This window comes from Dysidea avara, chromosome 3 (genome assembly GCF_963678975.1).
Source record: "Dysidea avara chromosome 3, odDysAvar1.4, whole genome shotgun sequence".
Lineage (NCBI taxonomy): Eukaryota > Metazoa > Porifera > Demospongiae > Dictyoceratida > Dysideidae > Dysidea > Dysidea avara.
In genome coordinates this window covers 44193874-44218549 of record NC_089274.1, presented here as the reverse complement: position 1 = coordinate 44218549, position 24676 = coordinate 44193874, and the positions used below count along the sequence as shown (strand labels likewise).

The window sequence follows — 24676 nt, the reverse complement described above, 5'->3', positions numbered from 1 at the left end:
GGACATGACTAAAATGCAGAATGGACTGGGAAAACAGACTCGTAAACGGACTGGGAAAAACTTATCCCTAACATCTATGTATCACAGCTACCCACTCCAAAACAATATCAGATGCTGTAGTGACAGTAAGTGAACCTCTGAACATCATCTATAAACCGATATTATAAGTACTACGCTTAAAACTGCTGTCAAACTTCATTCCTTTTGTGCTGAATTAAAAGTGCATTCTTCATAGCTTGATTTTATAATGCTGTAAACAAGCTAAGATGACTTGTTGAAGAGACACTGTTACTAATAGATTAGTGTTCAGGTTAATTGCTGCAATAAATTTTGCGGCTGCTTCTCAGTATAACAGGTGATGGGTAGGTTTCGAAGTCACACCATGGTTGTACTTCATCAGCTGGTAAGGCTGACTGCAACAATAAATTTGCACTGTGTTAATTATAATTCAATCATGTTTACAGCACTGACAGTGACAATTTCACCTGTGACTGCTGTCACCTGAGTTTATTAAATCTAGTTTAAGCACAGAGCTTGTTGTTGGCTCAAACAAACTTTAAAATTATGGTTAATAGCTTTTGTAAGACCTTTGTTATGCATAGTTTTGTTTATAGGATGCTATGCTATGAGCTATATTGGTAAATCCACATTTTAGGCTTTGAGCCAGTCCATTTACTAGTCTGTTTTCCCACATTTTATCATGTCCTAGTGATACAGTATGGAGACCACACCTCTTAACAATCTAGCTATGTACTTAGCAGTAAACAAGCTTACCTCACCCCTTATTGGTCTAGCTAGCTGCATACCGGCCTTTGGCAGCTCAAGATACTCTAACACAACAGTCATGTATGATATTCTAATAGAACAAACACAAGTTACACTGTTAGCTAGCTGTGCTACAACAAAAAAAAACTAGTATTTTTAAAATAGAAATGAAGTAGGGATTTATGAAATAAAAGTAGTGAAACAAGAGATGAATGATGGTATTACAGCATAGCTCGATGGGAAAGTCCCTATTTGCTACAACAATTATTTTGTTCAATGCTAAAGTAGGGACTTCCCACCGAGCTATGCTGTAATACCATCATTCATCTCTTGTTTCACTACTTTTTATTTCATAGATCTCTACTTCATTTCTAAATTAACAATTTTTAAATACCAGTTGTTGTTACTTCTGTGTTTATTGAGCAGTTGAAGTGCAGCTATGGTGCATAGGCAGAGAAAGGCTGCTTGCCGCTGCCACCAGTGCTACAAATCTCCCAGCATACAAATGGTTGTACCACAGCTAAGCACCATCTTTTGGTCACACAAAGGTATAATATTACATCACAATACACTGTTACCACAGAAAGTCCCAACTAAATTTTTTCTATATATACATAAAGCTAATGAAGACTATCATTATTACTGTTATTATCTGTAACACTTACACTCTGAATAGGAAACAGTACAATGGCTGGGCTCAATGATACACCATGCACTTAAACTAGCCACCAAGGCATTAGTTAATTATACCACAAAGACAGTAGCATTGATCTATACTTCTCAGTAATAACCATCATCCAAAGTCCCACCTGGACCTTCACCCCACTGCATGCGTGAGACATGGACACTTGGCATTTGCTTCCCTAATTTACACCAGCTACCCATTGATGTTACAGCTGGGTGGGTTGCTTCCCCAGGCCACCAAGTCCCCAGCTGGGTAGACTGGAGCAATGTGAGTAAGTTTTTTTGCTCAAGGAAACAACAACATCAGTTTTGCATAACTGAGCATCAAATTACCCTGGAACCTTTCAATTACCAGGCCAATGTTCTAGTCACTTGGCTATGCCACACACACACACACACACACACACACACACACACACACACACACACACACACACACACACACACACACACACACACACACACACACACACACACACACACACACACACACACACACACATGCACGCACATGCACGCACGCACGCACACGCACGCACACCATACTACAAAACAGTCTCATTTGGTCTGTAACTTAGTCATGGGAGCTATTATTTACATTAGCAAAACCCTTAGTGGTATCACACTAATAGTAATGGAACACAATAGCATACAGTTTGTGTATAGCTAAGCTATGCTAGCTAAAACTAAAATTTGCTGCAGCTGGCCCAATAGACACATAGTGGTTAAGGCCATACCTATTAGAAAATTTGTTGCTTGGATTTATTTTACAACAAAATGAGTCAGTCGGTAGGCAAAAAAAAACAAAAAAAAACTCTTAGCTAACTATAATATTATTATTTTTAGATATGCACATGCTGGTTACAAGCCATGATCAGTAGGTCATATTAAAGCTGTATGCAGAGCTATCAATCCCTTCTAATACATAACTATTAAAAACGGATGCACATAGCTAGAGTTCAATGAGCACTGCACTGATGCTATCATAGATTTTCTTCATTAGGGGGTGAGGAACATGCTGGTTTTACGTTTACAGATAGCTAGCATTGTATTGAGATCAAAATTGTTCCAGCTTACTGTTCTATTAGAGTGTCTCGATCTTTTGCAGCAATTTTTAAGGTCCCACGTGATCTAATTTTTTTCTTTTCTTAATTAAAATCTGTGCAAAATTGGGTCGGTCGGGTCCAAGTAACAACTATTCAAATAGGTATGGCTTAAGAAACATTCTGATAGCAACTTAGAAACAATATTAAAGGTTCTGTTTGTTAGTATAACTGATTGTAATCTTAGCCGGAATTTCTGTAAAAGATGGTTGTTTTACAAATGATTATGTTCTATTTCCAACTGCTGAATTTGCCTTGTGGAATCAATACTTAAGTATTCACATTCTTGAATTCCTAAATTTCCCTACTGAGTCTTCTCATTGTGTTCTAGGAATTGCTTGCTTCAACACAGGAAAACCATCATTTCTATTGAAATAATGAGACAAACTACATAAACTAGTCTTCGGGCACATGCGACCACTAAAACAGTTTAGTGATTGACACTTAGCTGTGTGGACAAGCGCTGAACATGGCAAATAAAGGAATACAAAAATAAATATGCATGCATGGGAATGTACAGTAATAACAAAGAAAAATCAGTCTGGGGAGAGGAGCCGCTCACAGCAATCCCGAGCCATAAATATTCTTTGGGACGCTTATTAATTAGTAGTTTCTAAGATCTATGCTTCTTCAGTTTGTTCAGTGTCAAAGGGGCGGGTCGGGGGCGGGGCACAGTTTGCAATGACCAATGGTACAACATTTGGATTTTTGGCAGTGATTACTACTCCATCCAAATTGATTTTAACAAAAGTAGTCTACTTCTTAATTTGAATACCTAGTTTACAGTTGACGATTTTCTCAATCGCCATTTTTGTCAACCCGGAAATCATGACATGCAGGCGTGCAGGTCCACCCATAGCTATATAAAACACGCACTCACCATAGCTATTGCGCAAAAGAAAGGGATAGGGCTATAGCAGCAACGACGGAACACATCATTTGCTGGCGGTGTCATTTTCTTTCAGTCTTTGTAACTTTGCGGCTACGGTCCAATTATTGATTTGGACTTTCTTGCACGTGCGATCTCGTTCACGTGCAGAATAACTTGTTTGTGCAGGTTCTGATAGTTCTTGCGCGCCGACAAATCTAAAGCGGAAGTCACGTGTGGTAATGAGCGAGTTCCGAAATGACGTCACAATATAAATGGCGACCTCTATTTGGGGGACTCTTATGTATTCGCTATACTACAAAGTTGTTAAATTTGTGTTTTGCTCGGTTTTGAACTAGTTAGAAAAGGCAAGTGGCAAAGATATGAAAGAATTCAACGCCAATGGCCATGGTGACGACGGCGATTTGTATCTTTTGGAGGAAGGCGATATTTCCGGTGCTTCCTTGCACGGAAAAAAACCTAGCGAACTAACTGTTGCTAAACTAAAGAGATGGCTATCATGTAGAGGTGCTCCCTTAAGTGGAAAGAAACCGGAACTAGTAGAAAGGTATTACTGCTTTTGTAAAACAGCTGCTTGCTCGCTGCATCCACAGTGGCGAGCTCAGCTCCAAATGTACATGTTTACTAGCTACCCGTATTTTTTATGTAGGGTTGAATGCTACATCAAGTTTGGGTGGGATCATCTGCTTGTTGACCCGGACAAGGGTTTGAACACTCGAAAAAAGCTTTTAAACATGGCGTGTGAAAGAATGGAATCAGAGCCCTCAGGTTCATCCCAGTTGACGACATTATTAGAGTCACTCCCAAGCAGCACTGATCCTCAATGGACAGAGAGTTTAGTTGACATTCCACAAATTTCATTCAATGCAATTTTCAAGTTTTCAGTTGAAAGGAAAGTGCCGAGGAAGAAAGTTAACTACCTGGAAAATTTAGCAGATTTTAGGGCCCATATGTCATTGCAAGAAGACAGCAGTAAGGAGTCTGCTGAAGAGCTCTACATGGAAGCTGAGTACACTAGAACGCTGGACAAAGCTTATAGATTTTTCCATGATGGCCATGTTCAAGACTTGAAGTTTCATCCAATGCCACATCTAGAAAATGGTGTTTGTGTTGTATCTAGAGTGTTAGCATCGATGAAAAAGGTTTTTTACCATGTTACCATTCTTGCATGCAAGTCATCTTGTACAGTTAAGACAGCTTATTGTACTTGTCCTGCTGGGCTCTCTGGGTGTTGCAATCATGCAATCGCAACACTTTATTGTTTGGAGGACTATGTAAGCAGTGGTTTACAAGAAGAAGAAAAAAAAGGATGCACAGAACGGCTTCAAGTGTGGAACCGACCCAATCCACAACATGTAGTTGGACGCCCTACAGATGAAGTGACTTTAACTAAGAAAGTCTATGGTGTTGAGAAAAGACCCAAACTGCATTCTGTGAATAAATGGGACTGCCGTCCAGCATCAAGAAGACTGATTGACCCAAACAAGGCACGTCACCTTAGAGAGAGACTATTTGTTATAGAGGATGAAAAGATACAATCAGCTGAGAAAGCACTACATTCAGCAGGAACACTGAGTGAATTGAAGAAGGCGGCTCAAACCAAGTCATTGATAAGCATGTATGGGACCTCCGGTTACTTGCAAATGCTTGATGATGAGCCTGCCCCCTTAGAGAGCAGAGAAGACTTCCTTAGGAAGGAAAAGGAAGAGAGGTTGTCACGAGCTGCTGAAAAGAAGCGTCAATTTCAAGAAGAACTTGTAGCTAAGCAACTGCTTGTCCAGCATGACCATAAATATTCCCTGTGTGGTATGGATGAACACCCAACTGAAAAGCATAATGATTCTGCCGACATTAATCATTTAGCAAAGTCGTTGTACTACAATCATGTTTCTGTTGATATGACAGCTATACATAAACTGGAAATTGATACAAGGGCTCAGTCTGACTCAGAAGTTTGGCACCGTGAACGCAAACTTAGGATCACTGCATCTATGATGAAGGAAGTCTGCCATAGAAAAGATAGTACTAGCTGCAAATCTTTCCTTTTGAAGAAGCTTTCCCCTACTGCTGCTATCAGTGCAGCCATGCGTTATGGTATCAGGCACGAACAATATGCCATTGAATCCTATAAGAACCACCGTAAACTGAATGGAGCAGAAACAACTGTTGAACCATGTGGTCTGTTTGTGGATTCTTCTGAACCTTGGCTGGCAGCTAGCCCTGATGGGATTATTTTTGAGCCTTCTCAGAGCAATGGTTATAGTAAAGGGTGTTTAGAAGTGAAATGTCCAATGTTGTGTAAGCAGAAGTCGATTGTAGATGTTTGCAGAGAGAAGACCTCATTTTGTATTCAAGAAAAGAATGGCAAATTTGGTTTGTCAGAATCTCATGCATATTATTATCAGATCCAGACTCAAATGCATGTGGCTAAGCTCCCTTGGTGCGACTTTGTTGTTTGGTCACCAGTGGGTGAGTTGTTTGTGCAGCGTATTCTGTACAAGGAGCAATTTATGCTAGCAGCTATTTCTAAAGCACGTTCTTTTTATTTCAATACTTATTTGCCAGCAATGGCTCCCTGTGTAATCATACGAAGTAGTATTGAACAAAATGGAAACATCGAACCATTGACTTTAGTCCAGGTGGCAGATAATTCCAAGCTTATGAATTCATCGAGCAATGATGAGCCATCATCAGCTACTGTGAAGCAGTCCGTTGATGAGAAGCAGTCTGTTGGTGTGAAGCAGTCCGTTGATGAGAAGCAGAGTGTTGGTGTGAAGCAGCCTGTTGGTGAGAAGCAGTCGGTCGGTGAGAAGCAGTCGGTCAGTGAGAAGCCGTCTGTTGGTGTGAAGCAGTCTGTTAGTGAGAAGCCGTCTGTTGATGTGAAGCAGTCTGTTGGTCTGAAGCAGTCTGTTGGTGTGAAGCAGTCTGTTGGTGAGAAGAGGTCTGTTGATGTAAAGCCGTCTGTTGATGTAAAGCAATCTGTTGGTGTGAAGCAGTCTGTTGGTGAGAAGAGGTCTGTTGGTGGGAAGCAATCTGTTAGTGTGAAGCGGTGTGATAGTGAGCAGTCTGTATGTGATGATGTAGTGTTTCAAAAAATTGACTCACTTAAGCAAAAGAGGATGCCCTTGTATACAGTGCTTAAAAATCTGAATTTGGCAAGGCACTCTGTGTATGGAGACGGTAGCTGCCTCTACCATTCTATTGCACACCAGGCTGGTTTTATTGCGAAGTCAAGTTGTGGCGACAAGTTGGTTAGTAAGCATTTAAGACAGGTGGCGCACAAAACGATGAATGAGCATCCTTGTGTCCGTTTGGAAGAAGGTCTGTCTGTAGTCCAATGGCTGGAAAAGAAGGAACGTGTGATGGATCCAACTGAATGGGGTGGTGACATAGAAGTGCGATTATTAGCCATTGCACTACACCGAGACGTTATTGTGATCACTGACAATTCCAGCGATGGCAGCTACGCAAGAAGATTCCCATGCCAACCACCTCCTTTACCCAAGATGAAGGGAGGTATATTTATTCCTATCAAGTGTAAAGAATTATGCGTACAATGGACTATGACCCCCACTCCGTTAGTCATTATATTCAATGGTGTTAATCATTATGATTCAACTATTTCATTATCAATGTAAATATAACATTAATGTAAATATACAGTACTACATCATTGCTTTCAAAATCCATTATTTATGTACAACTCATGATCAATAATAATATTGTGAATAATAAATAACTACATACACTATGCTACCAAAGGTGGACTAAAATTTGTTAACATAAAGCAAACATACACAAGTTCATTTATTGAGTCCCACATTGATGCGGGTAGAGTGTGTTGTAGAATACGGAACTGCTTTGCACGTCCGATAGCTCTCTCTACATGTATCCGTAAATGAGCAATTTTTCTTGTGTGGAAAACATCATCTACTGGCATCTGTGTATTCGAGCTCAATAATGGGGGAATGTTTAATCTAACACCCAGTGGTGCCAATAAATCTTGTATCTGAAATCCTTTGTCTGCCATGATTTCATCACCTGTTTCAAGCAAATCTAGCAGCCCACTAACTTCCACTAGTTTCCTATCTGAGATAGACCCTTCATAGGTTGGAGAAACAAATGTTACAACTCCACTTGGCATAATTCCAACAAGAACCTTGACTGTATTTCTGTTTTTATACGAGGAAAACGTACAGGACTGTGATAGCAATGACGAAGGTCTTTCAATTGGAAATTCTGTTGCATCAATGATCAGCCTTGTGTTAGGATAATCCTTCTTAAAAACTTCTGGCATGTATTTTTTGACTATGTGCCATCGTGGGTAACGCTCAAGGGCTTTCAAACTATGAAACATCAAATTGATCCATGTAGATACAATTCTGGATACAGAAGATTTTGAAATTCTAAACCTCTTGGCCAAGTCCAATTCTAGCAGTCCCAAATGAAGGCGAACTAAAGTTAAAAAAAACTGTTCCAAAAGAGGAAGTTTGCATGTTCGGCCAGTTTTTGTATCATCATAATCATCTTTACTGTTCTTTCCTTCCCATTGCCGCATTACCTTTGCATCACTTTCCAAAACCTCCTCGTAAAATGCAATCAGAGTGTTGTAATCGGAAAACCCGGTGTAAAATTTTACTAATTCGTCATTGTCACAGATGTTTTCCAAACGGAATAAAGATCTTTGAAAAGCATTCTCCACTTCGGACAATTTTACCTGAAGTTCATCTATCCTCCTTTGCATTTCAGCAACATCAATACTATTTCCTCCAACTTCCATGAAATTTTCTTCTGACCAGTCACTATCCACTGGTGTACCTTGCCCTTCACCACGAGTTTCAATCATGTCTGCTCTTTGGTACACAGAGGCAGCTAAGCGAGATGTAGTTGTTGTTCGCTGCTGCATTTCCCTAGTCCAAGGAAACACGGATGGTACAGAAGTTGCCTTTAATACTCGTCTTGCAGAGTGTAATACGTCACCACTAATGTAGTCATCGAGAGTGAAATGAAGAGAGCAGACTTTCGTATTACTATTTATCACAAAATTTGGTCCAGGATCTCGACGAATCTTTGCTATCCACATTTTCCCTTTGTCGCTAGAGACATCAGGAAACGAATGAAAAGATAATCTTTGCATCCCTAAACGCTCCCTCTCTGCCTTCTCCCCATAAGGGCACACAGCAGTATTGTCCGCGCCAAGCCTTTTGCTTAGCAGTATAGTGGCGATGACCACCTCGAGAAACACCTGGTCTAGGACCCTCTTCAACTGAGTCGAGAATTGAGCTCGGAACTGACTTGTTTTCTTCGGTTGAATTCTCACACAAAAACGGCTGGGGAACTCCGTCGAAACACTTCTCAGATGTAGAATCAGATAAGACACAATTATACGCATCCATAACAAAATGCAGTCCGATTTCACTCTCACAAACACACAATTAATCCAACGAAACTATTAAAGTCCCCCAAATAGAGGTCGCCATTTATATTGTGACGTCATTTCGGAATTCAGCTATTATAGTTTGAAGTTCAAAAATAAATCGATTTGATTGTTCGAAATCGTAATGCACGTGATTTCGCTTGTTTTTGTTGTCGCGCAAGAACTATTAGAAGCTGTGTAACTGCATGGTTCCCGTGGACCATCCTGGAATGAGTATTGTAAATATGTTTCAGCCAAGGCTACTAGATCTCTCAACTTCCTTCGTCACTGTGACCTGTCACTGTCTCTACACATCTTCAAATATATCGAACACGCGTCACTATCAGTGAAGCCACAGGCGTTGGACGATGGATGAAGGGTCAAATAAACGAAAACGCAACCCAGAATCGATGTCTCCAGAGGCGACTCAAGCTAAGAAAATGTAAGGTGACCTGTGCCCTGAGAATAGAGCTAACGCCCTTAGAGTACTCGGGGGATATATACGAGACACTTAGGCCACCAGGCTGAATTGGTAATTATGTTTCAGTGTGTTTCGATCTGGTCCACCGCCCGCATCCTTTTTTGGAGAATGTGAAGTTTCAGAAATACATGAGGAAATGCCCGCATCAGATTAAAAAAAAAAAAAACAGATTTCAGAAACAATACTGAAATATTGGGCTGCAATAAAGATATACGATGCTAAATCAAACTGCTTAAGTATCATAATTTGCCTTTTATCAGTGAAAACCTGCAAGAAATGGGAGGTGCAATCATCATGTATGCTATCCTAAATTTTCAAAAAAACCTCAGCATGCAGTAGACTCTATGACGTATTATTTGTGGTTGGCCTGTGACTGTACCTGAGATGGATTAACAGTTCGCTACATGTCTGGATTTAGCAAAACTGGCAACCTTAATTTGGTAAAACTCAGCACATTACAGGAGTTTTAGTGACACTCTACAAAACATGGTATACTTGTCGGCATCATGCTTGGCTTCTTCATATTGAACAGTGCCTCAGTTTTTGTGCGGTGTTTGTTTCCATTAGCAACAAATTGTCCTGCCTGCATGCAATGCTGGAAGAGCAAGGAAGGTTGAACCTCCTCCAATTTTTATGGCACAGTTGTTGCGATACCAGCGAGGTATGTTTCATTGTTTAAAGTGCCCCCCCGTCAAGGCCACGGTAATAATCATAGGCAATTAATGCACATGCAGGTGGTTTGTCATTATATAGAAACCAGCTTTATGTCAAGTCACCAATGTACTTTGATCTCCTTACTTTTCATTATTGCATGGTTGAAAACTATACAACCTGCCCATGTTGCTATGACATGTTAATCTGTGCAGTGACCGACATAGTATACTGCCTAGTAATAAGCATGGTAGGAAACTGTTCTCCACGTGTTTTGTTTCATTGAGAACTTCTTGAGTAGTGGGCCACCATGACATCAGTTTATGTATATCTTTGGCTGGTGTTCATAATACTCATGTCCTGTCTGTAATGTGCACGTGCACCTGTCTACTTGCATTGTATATATCTAAACTTCATATCTTACATTGTTACTCAATTGCCAAGTTTAGGTACTGCTGAAAAGTGGCCCATACTTGAGACGCTAGATGATATTTCACAACATTTATCTTAATTGAAATACACATAACATAATTACTGTACGTATTTGCATGATTGAATCCTAAGTGTCTATCAGGCTGTACGCCATATTCCATGATGGGTACATTCCAGGAACCACGTCTGTATAGTAAGATATAACCCACAAATGGCATTGGCCTGTGAGTGTAATAAAAATCACTTCATGGTACTTCAGTTATCATGGCACTTGGAGCAGCTAGTTATTTTGTCATGGTATCAGTAGCGTATATTTACAAGTTGTCTAAATGTTTGTGTATCCATGCATGTCATATACTGCACTATAGTACATGCATGTCTCTGTACCATAGTTACCACTATTCCCATAACCTATAGGTTGCAAGTATAAGTGTTGGACTAATGACTACAGTGAAGAGGATTGTTGATGCTGTGAAAATTTTTGGATAAAAGGAAAGAAAAGGCTGTAACTTGGGCTGTAGTACTGTATAAGGGATCGTTGAACTTAAATAATTTTTTCCTTGTATTTTACATATTTGTTGAATACACAGCTTGTGTTCATACCTTTCTAGTTTAGTCATCAAATGTGCTGTTATGTATTGTACATGTGTACATTAAGGGTTTACGTATACAACATGTGCATTGCATGTATGTATGTATATTGCAATTTTAGATATTGGCATCCATTCGGTTGGGCGTTTACTATGGTATATATCATTCGCAACAATTTCATTACGTTTTCACAGCTTAAAATTTCACACTAATTTCACGATGTTTTGTAGTGCAATATTCATTTCATTTTCATGACCTTTTAATTATTTCTTGCATACTGAATTTATGACATTTTCAGCACATATAATTACCTCAAATTAAAATTTCACAACATTTTCACAAACTTTCCAGGTAATGAAATTTAAAAGATTCACGAACTTTTCATGTGGTCAATTTCATACAGTTTTTAGGTTATTATTTTTGTGTGTGAATATTTTTCATACTGTTTTCATTACTCTGCTGTCCAGTAGTTTTTGGTCCACCGCCCGCATCCTTTATTGGAGAATGTGAAATTTCAGAAATACATTAGGAAAATGCCCGCATCAGATTTAAAAAAAAAACAGATTTCAGAACAAATACTGAAATATTGCATGGGCTGCAAAAAAGATGTACAATGCTAAATCAAACTGCTTAAGTATCATAATTTGCCTTTTATCAGTGAAAACCTGCAAGAAATGGGCATAGTGTATAGTACAGATCGATATGCTCTAATAGAACACAAAAATACTCTAACTGAGCAGTCACTTCATTGTTATTTTGTTGCTGAATTCTGCCCGCCCGCATCTAAAACTAAACTTCAAAATAAAAATAAATTGGAGTGGCCTTAACTTAAAATTATTGCTGTGACCTGAGATAAACAGTCAGATATCTCGTCAGGGGCAGATCTAGGATTTATAAAAGGGGGGCTAACTCAAGGTACTAATCTCTTGGGTAGAGGTGTGCAGAGCACACTTCCCAGCATGCAAAGCATGCTGGAACTAGGGGGGTCTGGGGGCATGCCCCCCAAGAAAATTTTGAAAAATAGATGCTAAAATACTGCCATTTGGAGACATTTCCACATAAAATTCATAATATTTTCTGCCTGTAGATATTTTATATACTGCCTTTAGATTATAAGCATGGCTCTCTGAAGCATTTTGCTAATGGAAAGTTTGAGTAGGTACAGACAACCAGTACATGATGCACCCCTCTCACAATTGCACAACACTGAATAGGTGCATGTTGGAATAATAATGTTGAAAGTGGAAAATTTTGAAATTTGAACAATACAAGATTGAATCTGAGAGCATTTTCAATGTAAATTGTGTACCTGAATTAAGTATTGCCATACATATTAACTACACAAGTGGATGAATGAAGCTCTTTAAATATGGAGGCAGATTTGGAAAAATTCCATAACAGAACCAACTACATGTTTCCAGTGAATGTTCTATTAGAGTAGTTAGCTGACTGCTCTATTAGAGTATCTCGATCTTGTACACCTCCAATGCTGATCCAGGTCCTTGTTGCATAAACTTTAGCATAAATCCACTGATAATACCTTGGAAAGATGTTTATAAGGTGATTTTATGAGTATTTGTATTATTAGTGATCATATAATTATGTGCTAAGACAAAATTTCATTATGATTCTCAGCCTAAATATGAAGGGGGGCCTTTAGCCCCCCTGGATCCGCCCCTGCTCGTACTACTTGTAGGTAAAGGTGCAATCATCATGTATGCTATCCTAAATTTTCAAAAAAAACCATCATAGCATGCAGTAGACTCCATGACGTATTATTGTAATGTATACCAGCGAATTGGAATTATGAGACACTTGGGCCTACTATGAGACACCGTGTTTGTCTGTAGATTATTTTGGTACAGATTTTGATATTTGTTCCAAGAATGGCAGGAAGCATGGTAAACATTCAAAACAGTTTAGTTGACTCAATATTATGTATTTTATATCTAATGTTTTTAGAGTCTGAGTAAGGAGTACAAAGACAATTGGCAAAACTGTTCCCATTAAATGATAAGATATTTACACTTGTAAATTATCATCCAACCAGCTATGTGGTTGATTTATAATCACCATTTATGATTCCACAAGGTGACTTTACCCCCTTTCTTCCTAAATCTGTAGGATTAATTCCAGTGAAATTTATTTTAGTTAATGAACCCATAATTGGTACTGTCTCACAATACCAACACATACTCTATATGATCCCTTCCTGGAGAGATGATGTCCCCCATTGCAAGGAAGAATGTACTTCCGAGAGCAAGGCACTCCAATGTGACTTGTGTGGAATCTGGGCACACGCTGAATGTGAGGGAATACAGTGGCGGATCAGTCTAGAAATTTTCAGAGGGGATGTTTCAAGTTTTCAATGATAACTGTCAGTGGTGACTCAAATATGCATGGGCGAATCCAGACATCATGTTTTGAAGTTCCACAAGGTCACTACCTGCTGTTGAACGAATTTCAAAGGCAAAAGTATGAAGTTTGACAGTAGAAAAAGTACTGAGTGTTCCACCGATAACTGGCATGGATCAGTATCGTATTGGAACCGATATTGGGCTTATGGTAGGCATTCCAGCCCGATTTTTGAATTTTGGAAAAATGGGCTTTTTATATGCTCAATAGATAGAGTATTGATTGCCGATCTCAGAAATATATAGTTTATTGGGTTGGAATTAGCTACTTTGGCATGCACAGTGCTTAAAAACTGAAGAAAGGTACATTTTTTCTCCGGGACTCCCTATACATTTTAAAGGGAAAAATGGCACAATTGAATCAGAAAGCCATCTAGCAATCTGGACTATCTTGAAACTGCAGTTGCTTCTAGCTGCAAGTTTGTACATGTAATGAGAGTAACTTCAGGTCTTATTGGATCTCAGCAATCTTTGTATGCTTTATGGTGAGCAAATACGCTTCACCTACTGCACACTTCTCGATACAATGGTGTATACCCATAGGTAAGTGGCTATCTAAAGTTAGTAAAAACCAAGGGGTCCGTAACGCAGTACTTAGATTTGAGATTTGAGAAATCTTAAGAAAGATTCAAGATTTTGACTGAGATTTGAAAAGATCTTAAGATTTCAGTTAAGATTTGAAATACTTTTAAATACTATGTTGTAGTGCTGTGGAGCTGTGTTCTGTGTTCTGTGCCTGGTATGAGTCAAGGTACGAGTCTACTGAAGAGGCTACTCTTTAGCTATTGCAATACTGCATACTACCAGCAATAGAGCTTAGTATATGTGGCTAATTTTCCTAGTTAAATTGGCGGCTTTGCCTGCTGACACGTAGCAAGTTAGCCTATAGCTAATGGAACTGTTCCCAATGCATCTATACAGTTACCTCACATATTAAGTAATCATGACTAAGAGCTAGCTCTCCTTGTAGTGATCTCAGTAGTGATGAGAAAATGCCTAGACCTTGAGTTGTACATACTTCATTTGTACTGAGCAACCAAGATAGTGACATAGCAAACTACTTCAGTGCTGGTCACCGTAGCTAAAGCATTCAATCAAATCAAATAGCCCTGCATGCGCATATAAGCTCAGTAAATCTCACACTAGAGTTGGCAAAGCTTAATTATACTATTATTAACTACTACTTTGCCCTAGCTTTTCATGCCGCACATGTATAGCTGTATTATAATACTGTATGCATCAAATAATATGTCTAAAATCATCATGTTTTGCCATGTCCATGCAAGTTGTGTACATTTTAGCTATATCATTATTTAGACATCTCTTGCAACTGCTTACAGTTGGACTGCATAATTGTCTCGATAATTGTGTACAGGAACTTCAGCATATCAATGGTGTAATTGACTTCAGCAAATGTGGAATAATATGATATCAAAGATACCACACAATTAGATTTTACACATAGATTACACACTTATATATAATATAACTTATAATGCAACTGTCTTTGAGACTGTCTACCTGAGTTAACAAAGTGATATGGACATTGACCCATTGAGATATAAATTATTAGCTAGCATGCCTGTTAAAGTTTGTGCGTGTATTGTAAATTGTATGTATATACATACGTACATAAACTCAGCTAAGCGAAGGTATCAGATGTGTTCATGCATTTGAAGGTATCAGATGCGTTCATGCGTTCATGCGTTCAGCGCAAGTATATCAACTTCCAAACTGGTAGTGGATAGTTCCTGAGGTTGCTGCTCCATCTCCTGTTATCTTTCACTAAACAATAATAGATGAGATAGTAATTTAATCTGCTCGAATCTGTTCAGCTAAGAGTGTGATATCATTTGGACACATTACTTGCTGGCATGGTAGAGTTAAGCTTACACATTACAAAGTGCATGTTGCTACATAATTATAATTGGACTAAGCTTTCATACCTGAGCTTAATGTTGTGGGATGCTGGCACAAGATACCAGTGCAGGAATATTCAAAAGCATGCAAATTCTTTGTAACCAAAACCTTAAGATTTCAGAGACTCTAGTCAGCCGTGTTGTGACTTGATCCACAGCCACATACAATCAAGACATGTGCCTATGGTTATGGAGCCATAGCAGGGATTATTAGTCTTCTCTGTATTCTTCTTGACAGCATGTCTCTGACTCCCTATACTGACAAAGGCTTTCAGTAGCCTTCACAGCTGAGGTCCCATATGAGTGGGATAACAAATTAAACTACATAGCAAATATCACTACTTGTATCACTAAAAGCAGGGGTCCCACATGTGTAGCTAAACTTTTCATTTGCTGCATGAATGTTGGCTAGTCTATATCGAGGTCTATACTATATCTAGAATATAGAGATTGAGATGTGTTGATTATAATTACTGCATGATGATTTTCAAGAATGTGAATATTGACGAGACGTGCTATAGCTACTCCTGATTTAGCTAAAGAGCTCACTAAAGAGATGTAGCTGTTAGCTATTGGAGTTTTATCTTGGCTATTATGTCAGGAGCAATATGAATCCGCGTACATGCACCATGCTCACTCTTTTCACAGGTGTGAATTCAGTATGTAGACTCACCTAACAAAGATCCGAGTCAGGGTCACTAATTAGCTTGTCCCAACGAGTTCGTCAAGTAGCTAAAGGCGTTGCGAAGAAGAAACAACCTCGGGAACAACTGGCTATATCTCTGGCAATATACGTAGACTGCAAGAACCCAATAATCGCACAGTACACGTGGACGAACAGGCCTAGGTGCAAGACAGCCGCAAGAATACTCTCTGGAATGCCATGCCTATCCTTAACTTGGATCTAACGTTTCCTCTGCTAAAATCAAAACTAAAAACTTTTCTCTGGGATCATTTTATAACTAACTTTGAAGATAACAACAATTGCTCGTTGCACTATCTCTGTCCTTGCTCAAGATGCCACCAGTCACGTGAACTACTTGTAGAATCTGTATGTATATGTGTGTATATAAGTAAGTAAGTAAGTAGGTAAATAAGTAATGTAATGTAATGTACTTTCGCGGCTGTTGGTACATGTTACCAACAGACCTTTGATGTGTTTACACCATAAAGCAATAATAATAATAGAATACGTGTTAAAATTTACTAACAAGAAGATTAAGATTTGATTGTGGTAGTCTCAGATTCAAAGATTTCAGCGAGATTTTAAAGATTGTAAAAGATTGTCACGAAGATTAGGAAGATTTTAAAGATTCTATAGATTTTAATGGATTTTGCAGATTTCACAGAGATTCAGAGATTTGAGAAGATTCTTGTAGATTGCATGGGGATTCCAAGAGATTTGAATCTTGGATAAGTTAGATTTAAAGCGTGGCGGACCCCTCGGTAAAAACATCAAGTGAACAACTTATAAAGGTAAACAACTAAAGTGGAGGTGCCACAATATCTAAGGTGGAGTTGTGGTTTCAATTATGGCATTGTTATGCCGACTTTGAAGTGGTTTATACTTTTGAGTTGATGACACAGCCATCAGAAAATTGCTCTGGAGCTGAAAATCGCTAACCCGAGTGAAGTAACTACGCACTTTAAAGTAAGCACCAGTGACTACCTTCCACCCGACAGTACGTTTTTAAAAGTTTTAAAGTATTCTACATACATTACAAGGCTTGAAAAGATTACAAAACAACACAAAACTTACTTATCTGTAACGCGCACGATGAAACTAAGTACTTCATGATGATCAGCGTGTGAACAAACCCCACAGCGATTTTCATCTTCATTGGAGCTCGGATGACGGAGCAATCCCAAGTTAAACACGAGTTGTTATTTTGTGCCAGGGTTCTATTGGGGAATATACGGAGAATTTTTTTATTAAAAAATCTCGGATACTGGAATGCCTACTTATGGTATAGATCGGTATCGGTTATTTAGGTATTCAGATACCGATTAGGCCACTCCAAATAAATTCTCTGTTTCCCGTCCTGGACTCAGGCATATTTGCATGCGGGCGGGCGGTCCATTTCCATTATTTCATTATAAGATTGGCTAGCTTTTCAACATATCAAAACTAATGTACGTAATTTGTAAAATGAAGCCTTTCAAGTGTTTACGCATACTTACCCCGTATATTTACATTACGTAATTTTTTTACCCAGGTATTTGCTCACCTGACTGTCTGAAGCTCGGTCCGAAGTAGTATTTGACTTACCTTGGTACGCTCTTGGGTACATTAGAATCATAGCGAAACTACCTAGAATTAGTAAACCAACTGTGACACAGCTGTGAAGGATATACAACGATAAAACAAAGGGAACAACTGACTAAGCAAGATGCATTTCTGCGTTTAAATGAAGCATTAAAACTTGCTGAACTTGTGTGAAGTATTATGGCATGTGCCGAGTGCAACAGTTGAGAAGAAAAGGCAAAAACATAGCTATACTACTGTCGTACGACTTTTGGAACGGGACAAACAAGAGTCTGGCGAAACGCTGAATTCATACACTTTTCCAAGCTGCTAGCTATACTGTAGTTATATTATTTTGTATAAACTGCTGTACGCAATACTCTTGTTTCTATGCACGCTTTGTTCTCTTGATCGTTTCACATGTTACCAGCGCAACGTTTACTAACAATATGGCGGACTGTGGCTACAACCTTAGAAAGCGTGTTGTTAGTGATTACCGCCAGCTAACAAGCTTAAAGCTACCAAGAAATAGTAGGAAGCAAGTTGCTCAGAAACTGTACCCAATTGAGGTTGTTGCAAGGCGTGAATCTCAAGTAAGAATACACTACATTGGTTATGATGATGACTATGATGAATGGCGTGAAGCTGACGACTTGGTACCTTTAAATCAAGATGACAACAGAACCAATACAAACCATACAACAATCATACAACCATTCAATTTACACTTTGAGCTGGGGGTAAAAATTAAACAGGCTTTAGTGTGTGGCAAAAAGCAGTCCCCAAGAGTCATCATTGACATTGGATTTGACTATCTTCTGTTTCAGGGTGGCCTCCAAGTAGCTGGTGTTGCTACAGAAATGGTTCGTGGTATACAACGATACACACTGAAAAGGTACCATGATCTGGATCATCTCTTAGGAGAGAATTGGCACTACCGGGGCATTAACAGTAGGGGTGACTATGCTTTCATCATACTTGATACAATTGAGTACTATTTATCAAAACGAAGAGCCATCACAGAGTATTCTCCACCGGCACAATCATCCGATGAGATCACACCACATAAAATATACCCAGGATATAGTTTGAAATTCTCATTTGTCCGTGGATATGGAAACAGGTCTACATTTGGTAAAAATGCAAGCATTTTTAGTTAATATGTACTAACATTGTGTAAGTCATACTATTAGCTACAGGTATATGTTGTCATAATTATTCATACCAATTAATACACTTTGCATATGAAAACAGAATAAAAATATATATAATACAGATACCATTGCAACAATCCACAATATATAACTAAAACTTGAGCAAATGGAAAATGAAACATTGAAATGAATAAAAGTGGCCAATCTTGCAGGCTAGAGAAAAACTTTGTTTAGCAGACGGGCTTGTTACAAAGAACACCTCTTTGCAAAGATCACATTGCAATAGTGACCCTTTCAACTTAGGCCCTTACAGTTTTGATCTAGAGTAGAGCCAAAGTCTGGATCCGCCCCTGCAAGTACCAAACTTACAGTACTTCATGACCTTACTAATAAGACCACTTCACTATGTAGTAGATCTAAAAGTTAGACACTTCAGTTACTCCAGGGTAGCTAGATTTCTAGAGTAAAGCTTTTGTTCTACCTCGCTATGTACAAATGCTCTCTTAATAAATGCAACAACACTGAAGCAAGTTTGAAGGTTAAGAAAGTAGTTAAGTTGTTTTAGAGTGGCCTGAATGCTCACCGTTATTGTCTGAGTCATCGTAACTATATTCTTGGCAGAGTGACAACAGGTGAGGGGTGTACACTATAGTGTACATGTTTGTAATATTTAATATGCAACAACCAGCTTACGCATATGCCTTCCTTTGGGGACTCCAGAAAACACAGAATAAGGAATAATGAGAGTAGAATCTCTAGTGCTGCCCCTGCCCTTATCAGTTTTAATACTTAGGATGGAGATTTCTTAGGATGGAGTGTTGTCACTAATAAATTCGGGCAGTTACTTGCATGTGAAGGGTGTTATAAGTAGCTGTAGCAGAAAGAACTTATAGTGTTGTAGCGATTTTGTAGTAAAGTGTATTAGAAAGTATTTTAGCTCAGTTAGATTATTCTAGAGTGGTTAGTTTGTACTAGTTCTATTTAAAGATCGCCCTGAGGATCGCCTTAGTGATTCTCTGTGCTATAGACTGTATATATAGTAGTAAAATGTTAAGAATATAATTCCGTTATTCCACTGTTCCATTATTCCGTGTTTTCTGGACTCCCCTTTCTTTGTTATCCTTATACAGTGGAACCAGTCTACACTGGCCAAGATTTCTTGGCCTTAATAGGCAGGTGGCTGTATTAAACAGGTACCTAGGCTATTGATTTGCTTACAAACGACATGTTTGGTGATAATTTTACTGGCCAGTTTAGACATATGATGAGCGACCAGAGTAAATCAGTTTTGCTGCAGTAATGAAGGCAGCAAATCAAGGAAAAAGACATGACTGCATGTTAGCACAGATTCTCTAAAGTTCATAAAGTAAATGAAGGTAACCTGGTCAGTCAGGTTCAACTTATCTACAAAATTGAATTTGGGTACAAGCAATATACATTAGTTTTATGGTAGCCTGGGCAGTGATTTGATGTCCCTATATATTAGAGAGATATCACACAAAACATATGGCCTATTACAGATATATGGCACAAAACATCTGGCAGTGAAAAATGCCTATAGGGTAACTTCCGTGAATTTCTGTGCCATGATAGTAAACCAAACACCAATAAAGTCTTCCTTTGTCAGAAAACATGCTAGAAAAGCAAATAAGACTTAAATCAGCACAGAAAAAATCACACTACACTGCTTCACAGTCAGCTGAGCTCTCATAAAAACCTGATCAGGACTATAACTACTACTTTGGTACACATAGCTACTATGGTGTACCATCAACAAAACTATTTGCAGTGGTTTAAGAGATACATCTGAGTTACAGCCTATCAAAGTTGAGTTCACTAAGTTACTTCTAAATAAAGACGGAGTTTTTTGACTCACTGAATCGACCCAATGGTCAGAAATCTTAACTGTTACGCATGCAGTTTCGAGTGGCCATACCTGTCAAGCCTAAGGTTCACCATCACAAGCCAGGGGGAAAGAAGAGGGCAGTGCATCTGATCCTGCTGAATCATCGTCCTCCTTTATTACAGTGATCGTCCTTCATACGATAGCGAAGTGCATCTCCATAGCATGGTCTCGAAACTCACACGTGAAACACGAAGATGCTATGCTTTATTTAGAACGAATGGGTGCATTAAATGGATTGAAGTTCAACCGAGGTTTTCAATAGCTTCATGGGTACTTACAGAATGAAGTGAACGTAGTTTATCGCTGGATTGTGACATATGGTATGCAGCTGTGCGTGATCGTCAAACGATGATTTATCAGTAGCCAAGTTGATCCTTCCCGCCTAGTTTCATGTGGAGTGTTCGAATTACAAGGAAGTAGTTACTCCTGTATAACCATTTGGGACTGGGATCAAAATGGAATCTAGAGATAAACCAAAGCGTACTGAAACTGGAAAGAAGCTAACTGGTATTAAACTAATATCACCATAGATTAAAGAGTACATGCTGAACGAATATGTGGTTGCTCATTACATGTATTGTATTGTTACTGTTGTGTATCTTGCCTCTGTCACGTGTACACATAGTTTTCCATTGTGACATGCATATAGGATGAAGGTTTGTACCTGTTGAAGTAAATATAAGTTGAAAATATATAATTATACTTGTATACATGTCCTTTTGTTATGTCCACGCTGTTTACATATGCTACACTTTTGTTCATTTTTAATTCTTTGAAATCCCTGATCTTCCAATAGTTCAATTCTATTTCTTTTTTGTAGAATCTGTTGTAAAGCCTGAATGTCATGGTGGTTTGTTGATCTCTGGAATTGTTTGGTGGTGATGTCATTTAATTTCTCCAAACCTTGCTGGTTGAAAGTGGTAATGCTGCCATACAACTTCATAAACTCTGCAACATGCATGGCAAATGAATGTATGTATGGAGTTGCATCTTTTGCTTGATAGACTGATGTGAAATCATTTACCCAGGCTTTTGTCTTAGTACCTATTTCATCAGATTCACTATCTTCTTTATTTATATCATTGATGATGGTAAAAAAATTGCTCCATAATTTTTGAATTTCTTTGATGTTGGGAAGAAGTGGAAATAGTTCGTTCAGATCTGTATTTTTGAAAAGTCGGATTTTCTCTGGACCAGTCAAGTCACGATATTTTAGTTCCTTAGTGTCACCATTCCATTTGAAGTGTATCTACATGTCTCATTCAGATGTTGTTCGTAGATTTCTAAATTTGTCTTACTTTTGTTTTTCCTTTTCTTGTTTAGGTCATCTTGAATCCTAAGGTCTCGTATTAGCAAGTCAGTCAGATTGTCGGATATGCGGAGAAACAGATGCAACGTATCTATTATTACCCTTTGAATGGGAATAAATGGAAACATTGGTGTGTGACAACAGTTGTACCTTTCTTTGCTGTGTTTCCCCAAAGCGGACTTTTCTGAAATTTCCTCAATTGTGCGGGCTCCTTTGCTGACATCTGTAAGTGACCACTCCATGGTCATGTCATCTCGCTTATCTTTAGGACATTTGCACCACACACAAGCATATTCTGCATTTGCAGCCTCAATTCCACAGACAATTGCCAAGAACTTCAAATCTCCTCCAAGGTAAAACTCTATGTTGTACTGCTTGCCATCTACTTGTATTACATCACAGTTTTTTGCGTCATTGATGATGTCTTGTAACCCTGCAGCCAACTCTTCATATTTCTCCATGACCTTTAGAATTGCAACACTGTAATTCCCCAGTACAGAGTTAGCCTTTTCCCCTTCATCAATCACTGTAAAAGCAATATTGACCACTTTTATCCCTCTTCCAATTTGTGTCCCATCTCCGGTTAATTTTATCCTAATAGTTGATGGAGTTAACTTTCCTGCTTTGGTGTTCTGTTGCACTAGGTATTTTATGCGGTGTTTTATTCTTTCGTTTATACTTTGCTGGATCCCAGTAATGTTGTTTGGGCAGTTTTTTATCGTAAACTGAGAATTTAGAGATGCTGTTAATGTTCTTACCTGGCTAGAACTAGGCAAATCGGATAGCATACTCAGCTCATGGTATGCTTCAAATGGTACTGTGAACTTGTCTTTAATGTATAAAGAAGATCGCACTTTGTTGTAATCTGATGTGAACACGGTTTTTGTTCTTGATAGCTTTTCACTACTGAGGTCATATGTTTCAGAATGTCCAGCTTGGTTTCTTACTTCTAAGGAACAGGGATCATATCCCTCAGCACGTAAATAGTCTGTAACTTGTCCAACCATCTTCTTTCTTCTCGTGAGCTGATGTTGCCTTGTGCAGTCCTCAATTGGCTTTTTCAAATAAGATCTCTGTTCTCCAATTATTTTCTGTTGTTCCTGTACTTTGCTCTCCAGATCAGCAACTCTTTGTTCAAGGCATTTTCGTTTTCGTGTTTCTGTTTCCAATTGTTCTGATTCTCGTTTTCTGCTTAGAACTTGATGAGCAACTTCGTTTTCATTTACCGTTAAACACCAATCTGACTGAATCCACTTTTGTATTTGTGTATTTCGATTGTTTGTTCCTAACCTTGTATATAGCTGGCCCATTCTCCAAAGCTTTGCTCTGAATGCAGCTCTGATAGTGTCTGTGATTTGAAGTTGTATTTTGTTATCTGTTAATGCTTTAGTGATCACTCTTTCCAAAAGAAGTTGGTTTGATGTTAAATTTTCTGGAGTGACTTTTGCTGCAGGGTCTTCAGTCAAATCTATACGTGGTACGCCATTCTTCCCTGGTGTCGATATGTTCCATAAGTAGAAGCTATAAGTAAACATGTGTATATGATGTATAAGTACATCTTGAAGACTGTAGGCATTCATTCATTCATTCCAGCTAGGAGCTTAAACACAACCACAGAGGCAGGGTAAATTAAATGACAACCACAGCCAAAACCGCATTAGGTAACACTATATTATCGCACTTATAGGGTTACTCACTTGTTAATGTTGTAAGATTGAGCGAGAGTTTGAGCCATTAGCACAGTCAGTAAACCGACTACAACCGCCATAAAACCGATATCATTTCGAAGCGCCAAAAACAGTAATCATTTCCCGCCGTGCTAATGGACTTAGGCGATTGGATTCTTTGTTGCAAAGGATTATGTATTGAGCGCCTCACGTCACGCGATGCAGTCGCTCAATGCGCGTCCTTTGTGGTCGATTTACAACGTTTAAACCCACCTTTGTTGGAAAGTAGGTTGGATTTTTATGTGCTAAAAAGACCCCTAAATAAGGTTCCGACCGTACAAATGGACTTTATCCATTGGACCCTTGGGTACAGGGGATTATGTAATGAGCACGTCACCAAGTCCAGGTCACGCGATACATTTTTAATGGAGAGGGGACCGACTGGGCGGCATTTCTTGTCGTTTTACAACCTCTAAATGGACTGTTGTGATGAAGGAGAGTGAATTTTTGTACACTACAAAGATCTATAAACATTATTCCGACCGTACAAGACAGAGTTATAATAAGGTACTGCTATATTTTGTCCTTCTGCATTCCTGATTGAGTTCTCGCCGTTGTTTAATATTGATATAACGCAACCGTGATTGCAGTAGTATCCGGAAAATCTGACACAAGTTTTGATATGAGCCATTATTTGCCTGGCACAGCCAAAAAGGCTGCATAAAAGCATGCTTAAGCTTGTTCCTTCCTTTGTAAGTTGCAAAAATAACACAAACGTGAAGTTTATGGCTTTTTGCTGACGTGTGAGCTGACACTGTTTCAAGATAGCTTTTTACTGAACCTATCAGTATGCAAGAATAACCGTAAAATAATGGAAGAATACGGAATAATGAAATATTTAGAGCTGGCAGTAACCAGATGCGGGCGGTGGACGGGAAACAGAGAATTTATTTGGAGTGGCCTTAATAGCCACACGTGCCAATCGTCATAATGACTATCATCATAAAAGCTATATGCTAGCAAAACGTGAGGTATAACAGGCTGGAAATA

The 24676-nt window shown here is 38.8% G+C and overlaps 3 protein-coding genes and 1 long non-coding RNA gene across 5 annotated transcripts in view; 1 reads left to right on the top strand and 3 right to left on the bottom strand.

Moving 5' to 3' along the window:
- Positions 1-3594, bottom strand: part of LOC136251172 (uncharacterized) — a 39010-nt gene extending 35416 nt beyond the window's left edge. The window contains exon 1 of the mRNA XM_066043565.1: positions 3433-3594. Within this exon, the coding sequence (XP_065899637.1) occupies positions 3433-3507 (75 nt within the window). The 5' untranslated portion in view covers positions 3508-3594. The remainder of the gene's footprint in view (positions 1-3432) is intronic.
- An 81-nt stretch (positions 3595-3675) lies between these two features.
- Positions 3676-8586, top strand: LOC136251113 (uncharacterized). The gene is made up of 2 exons (XM_066043497.1): positions 3676-3988; positions 4091-8586. The coding sequence occupies exons 1-2, from the start codon at positions 3804-3806 to the stop codon at positions 7077-7079; spliced, it is 3174 nt and encodes a 1057-aa protein (XP_065899569.1). The 5' UTR covers positions 3676-3803; the 3' UTR covers positions 7080-8586.
- On the bottom strand, positions 7190-8833 carry LOC136248531 (uncharacterized). Its single transcript, XM_066040304.1, has one exon. It carries the CDS (start codon positions 8831-8833, stop codon positions 7190-7192), a length of 1644 nt encoding a protein of 547 aa, XP_065896376.1.
- A 6128-nt stretch (positions 8834-14961) lies between these two features.
- On the bottom strand, positions 14962-21141 carry LOC136251112 (uncharacterized). Of its 2 annotated transcripts, none has more exons than XR_010698937.1 (3): positions 20681-21141; positions 16019-18715; positions 14962-15211 (listed from the first exon to the last, which is right to left on the bottom strand). It is a non-coding gene; the product is annotated as an uncharacterized lncRNA (long non-coding RNA). The 2 variants fall into 2 exon arrangements; XR_010698936.1 differs by having other exon boundaries at positions 17105-18715; positions 20681-20888.
- Between the last annotated feature and the right edge of the window lie 3535 nt (positions 21142-24676).

Coding starts and splice junctions, on each gene's coding strand:
- LOC136251113 (XM_066043497.1), top strand. CDS start 3,804: ATGAAAGAATTCAACGCCAATGGCCATGGTGACGACGGCGATTTGTAT. Junction 3,989..4,090: donor AAACCGGAACTAGTAGAAAG/GTATTACTGCTT, acceptor TTTTTTATGTAG/GGTTGAATGCTACATCAAGT.
- LOC136248531 (XM_066040304.1), bottom strand. CDS start 8,833: ATGCGTATAATTGTGTCTTATCTGATTCTACATCTGAGAAGTGTTTCG.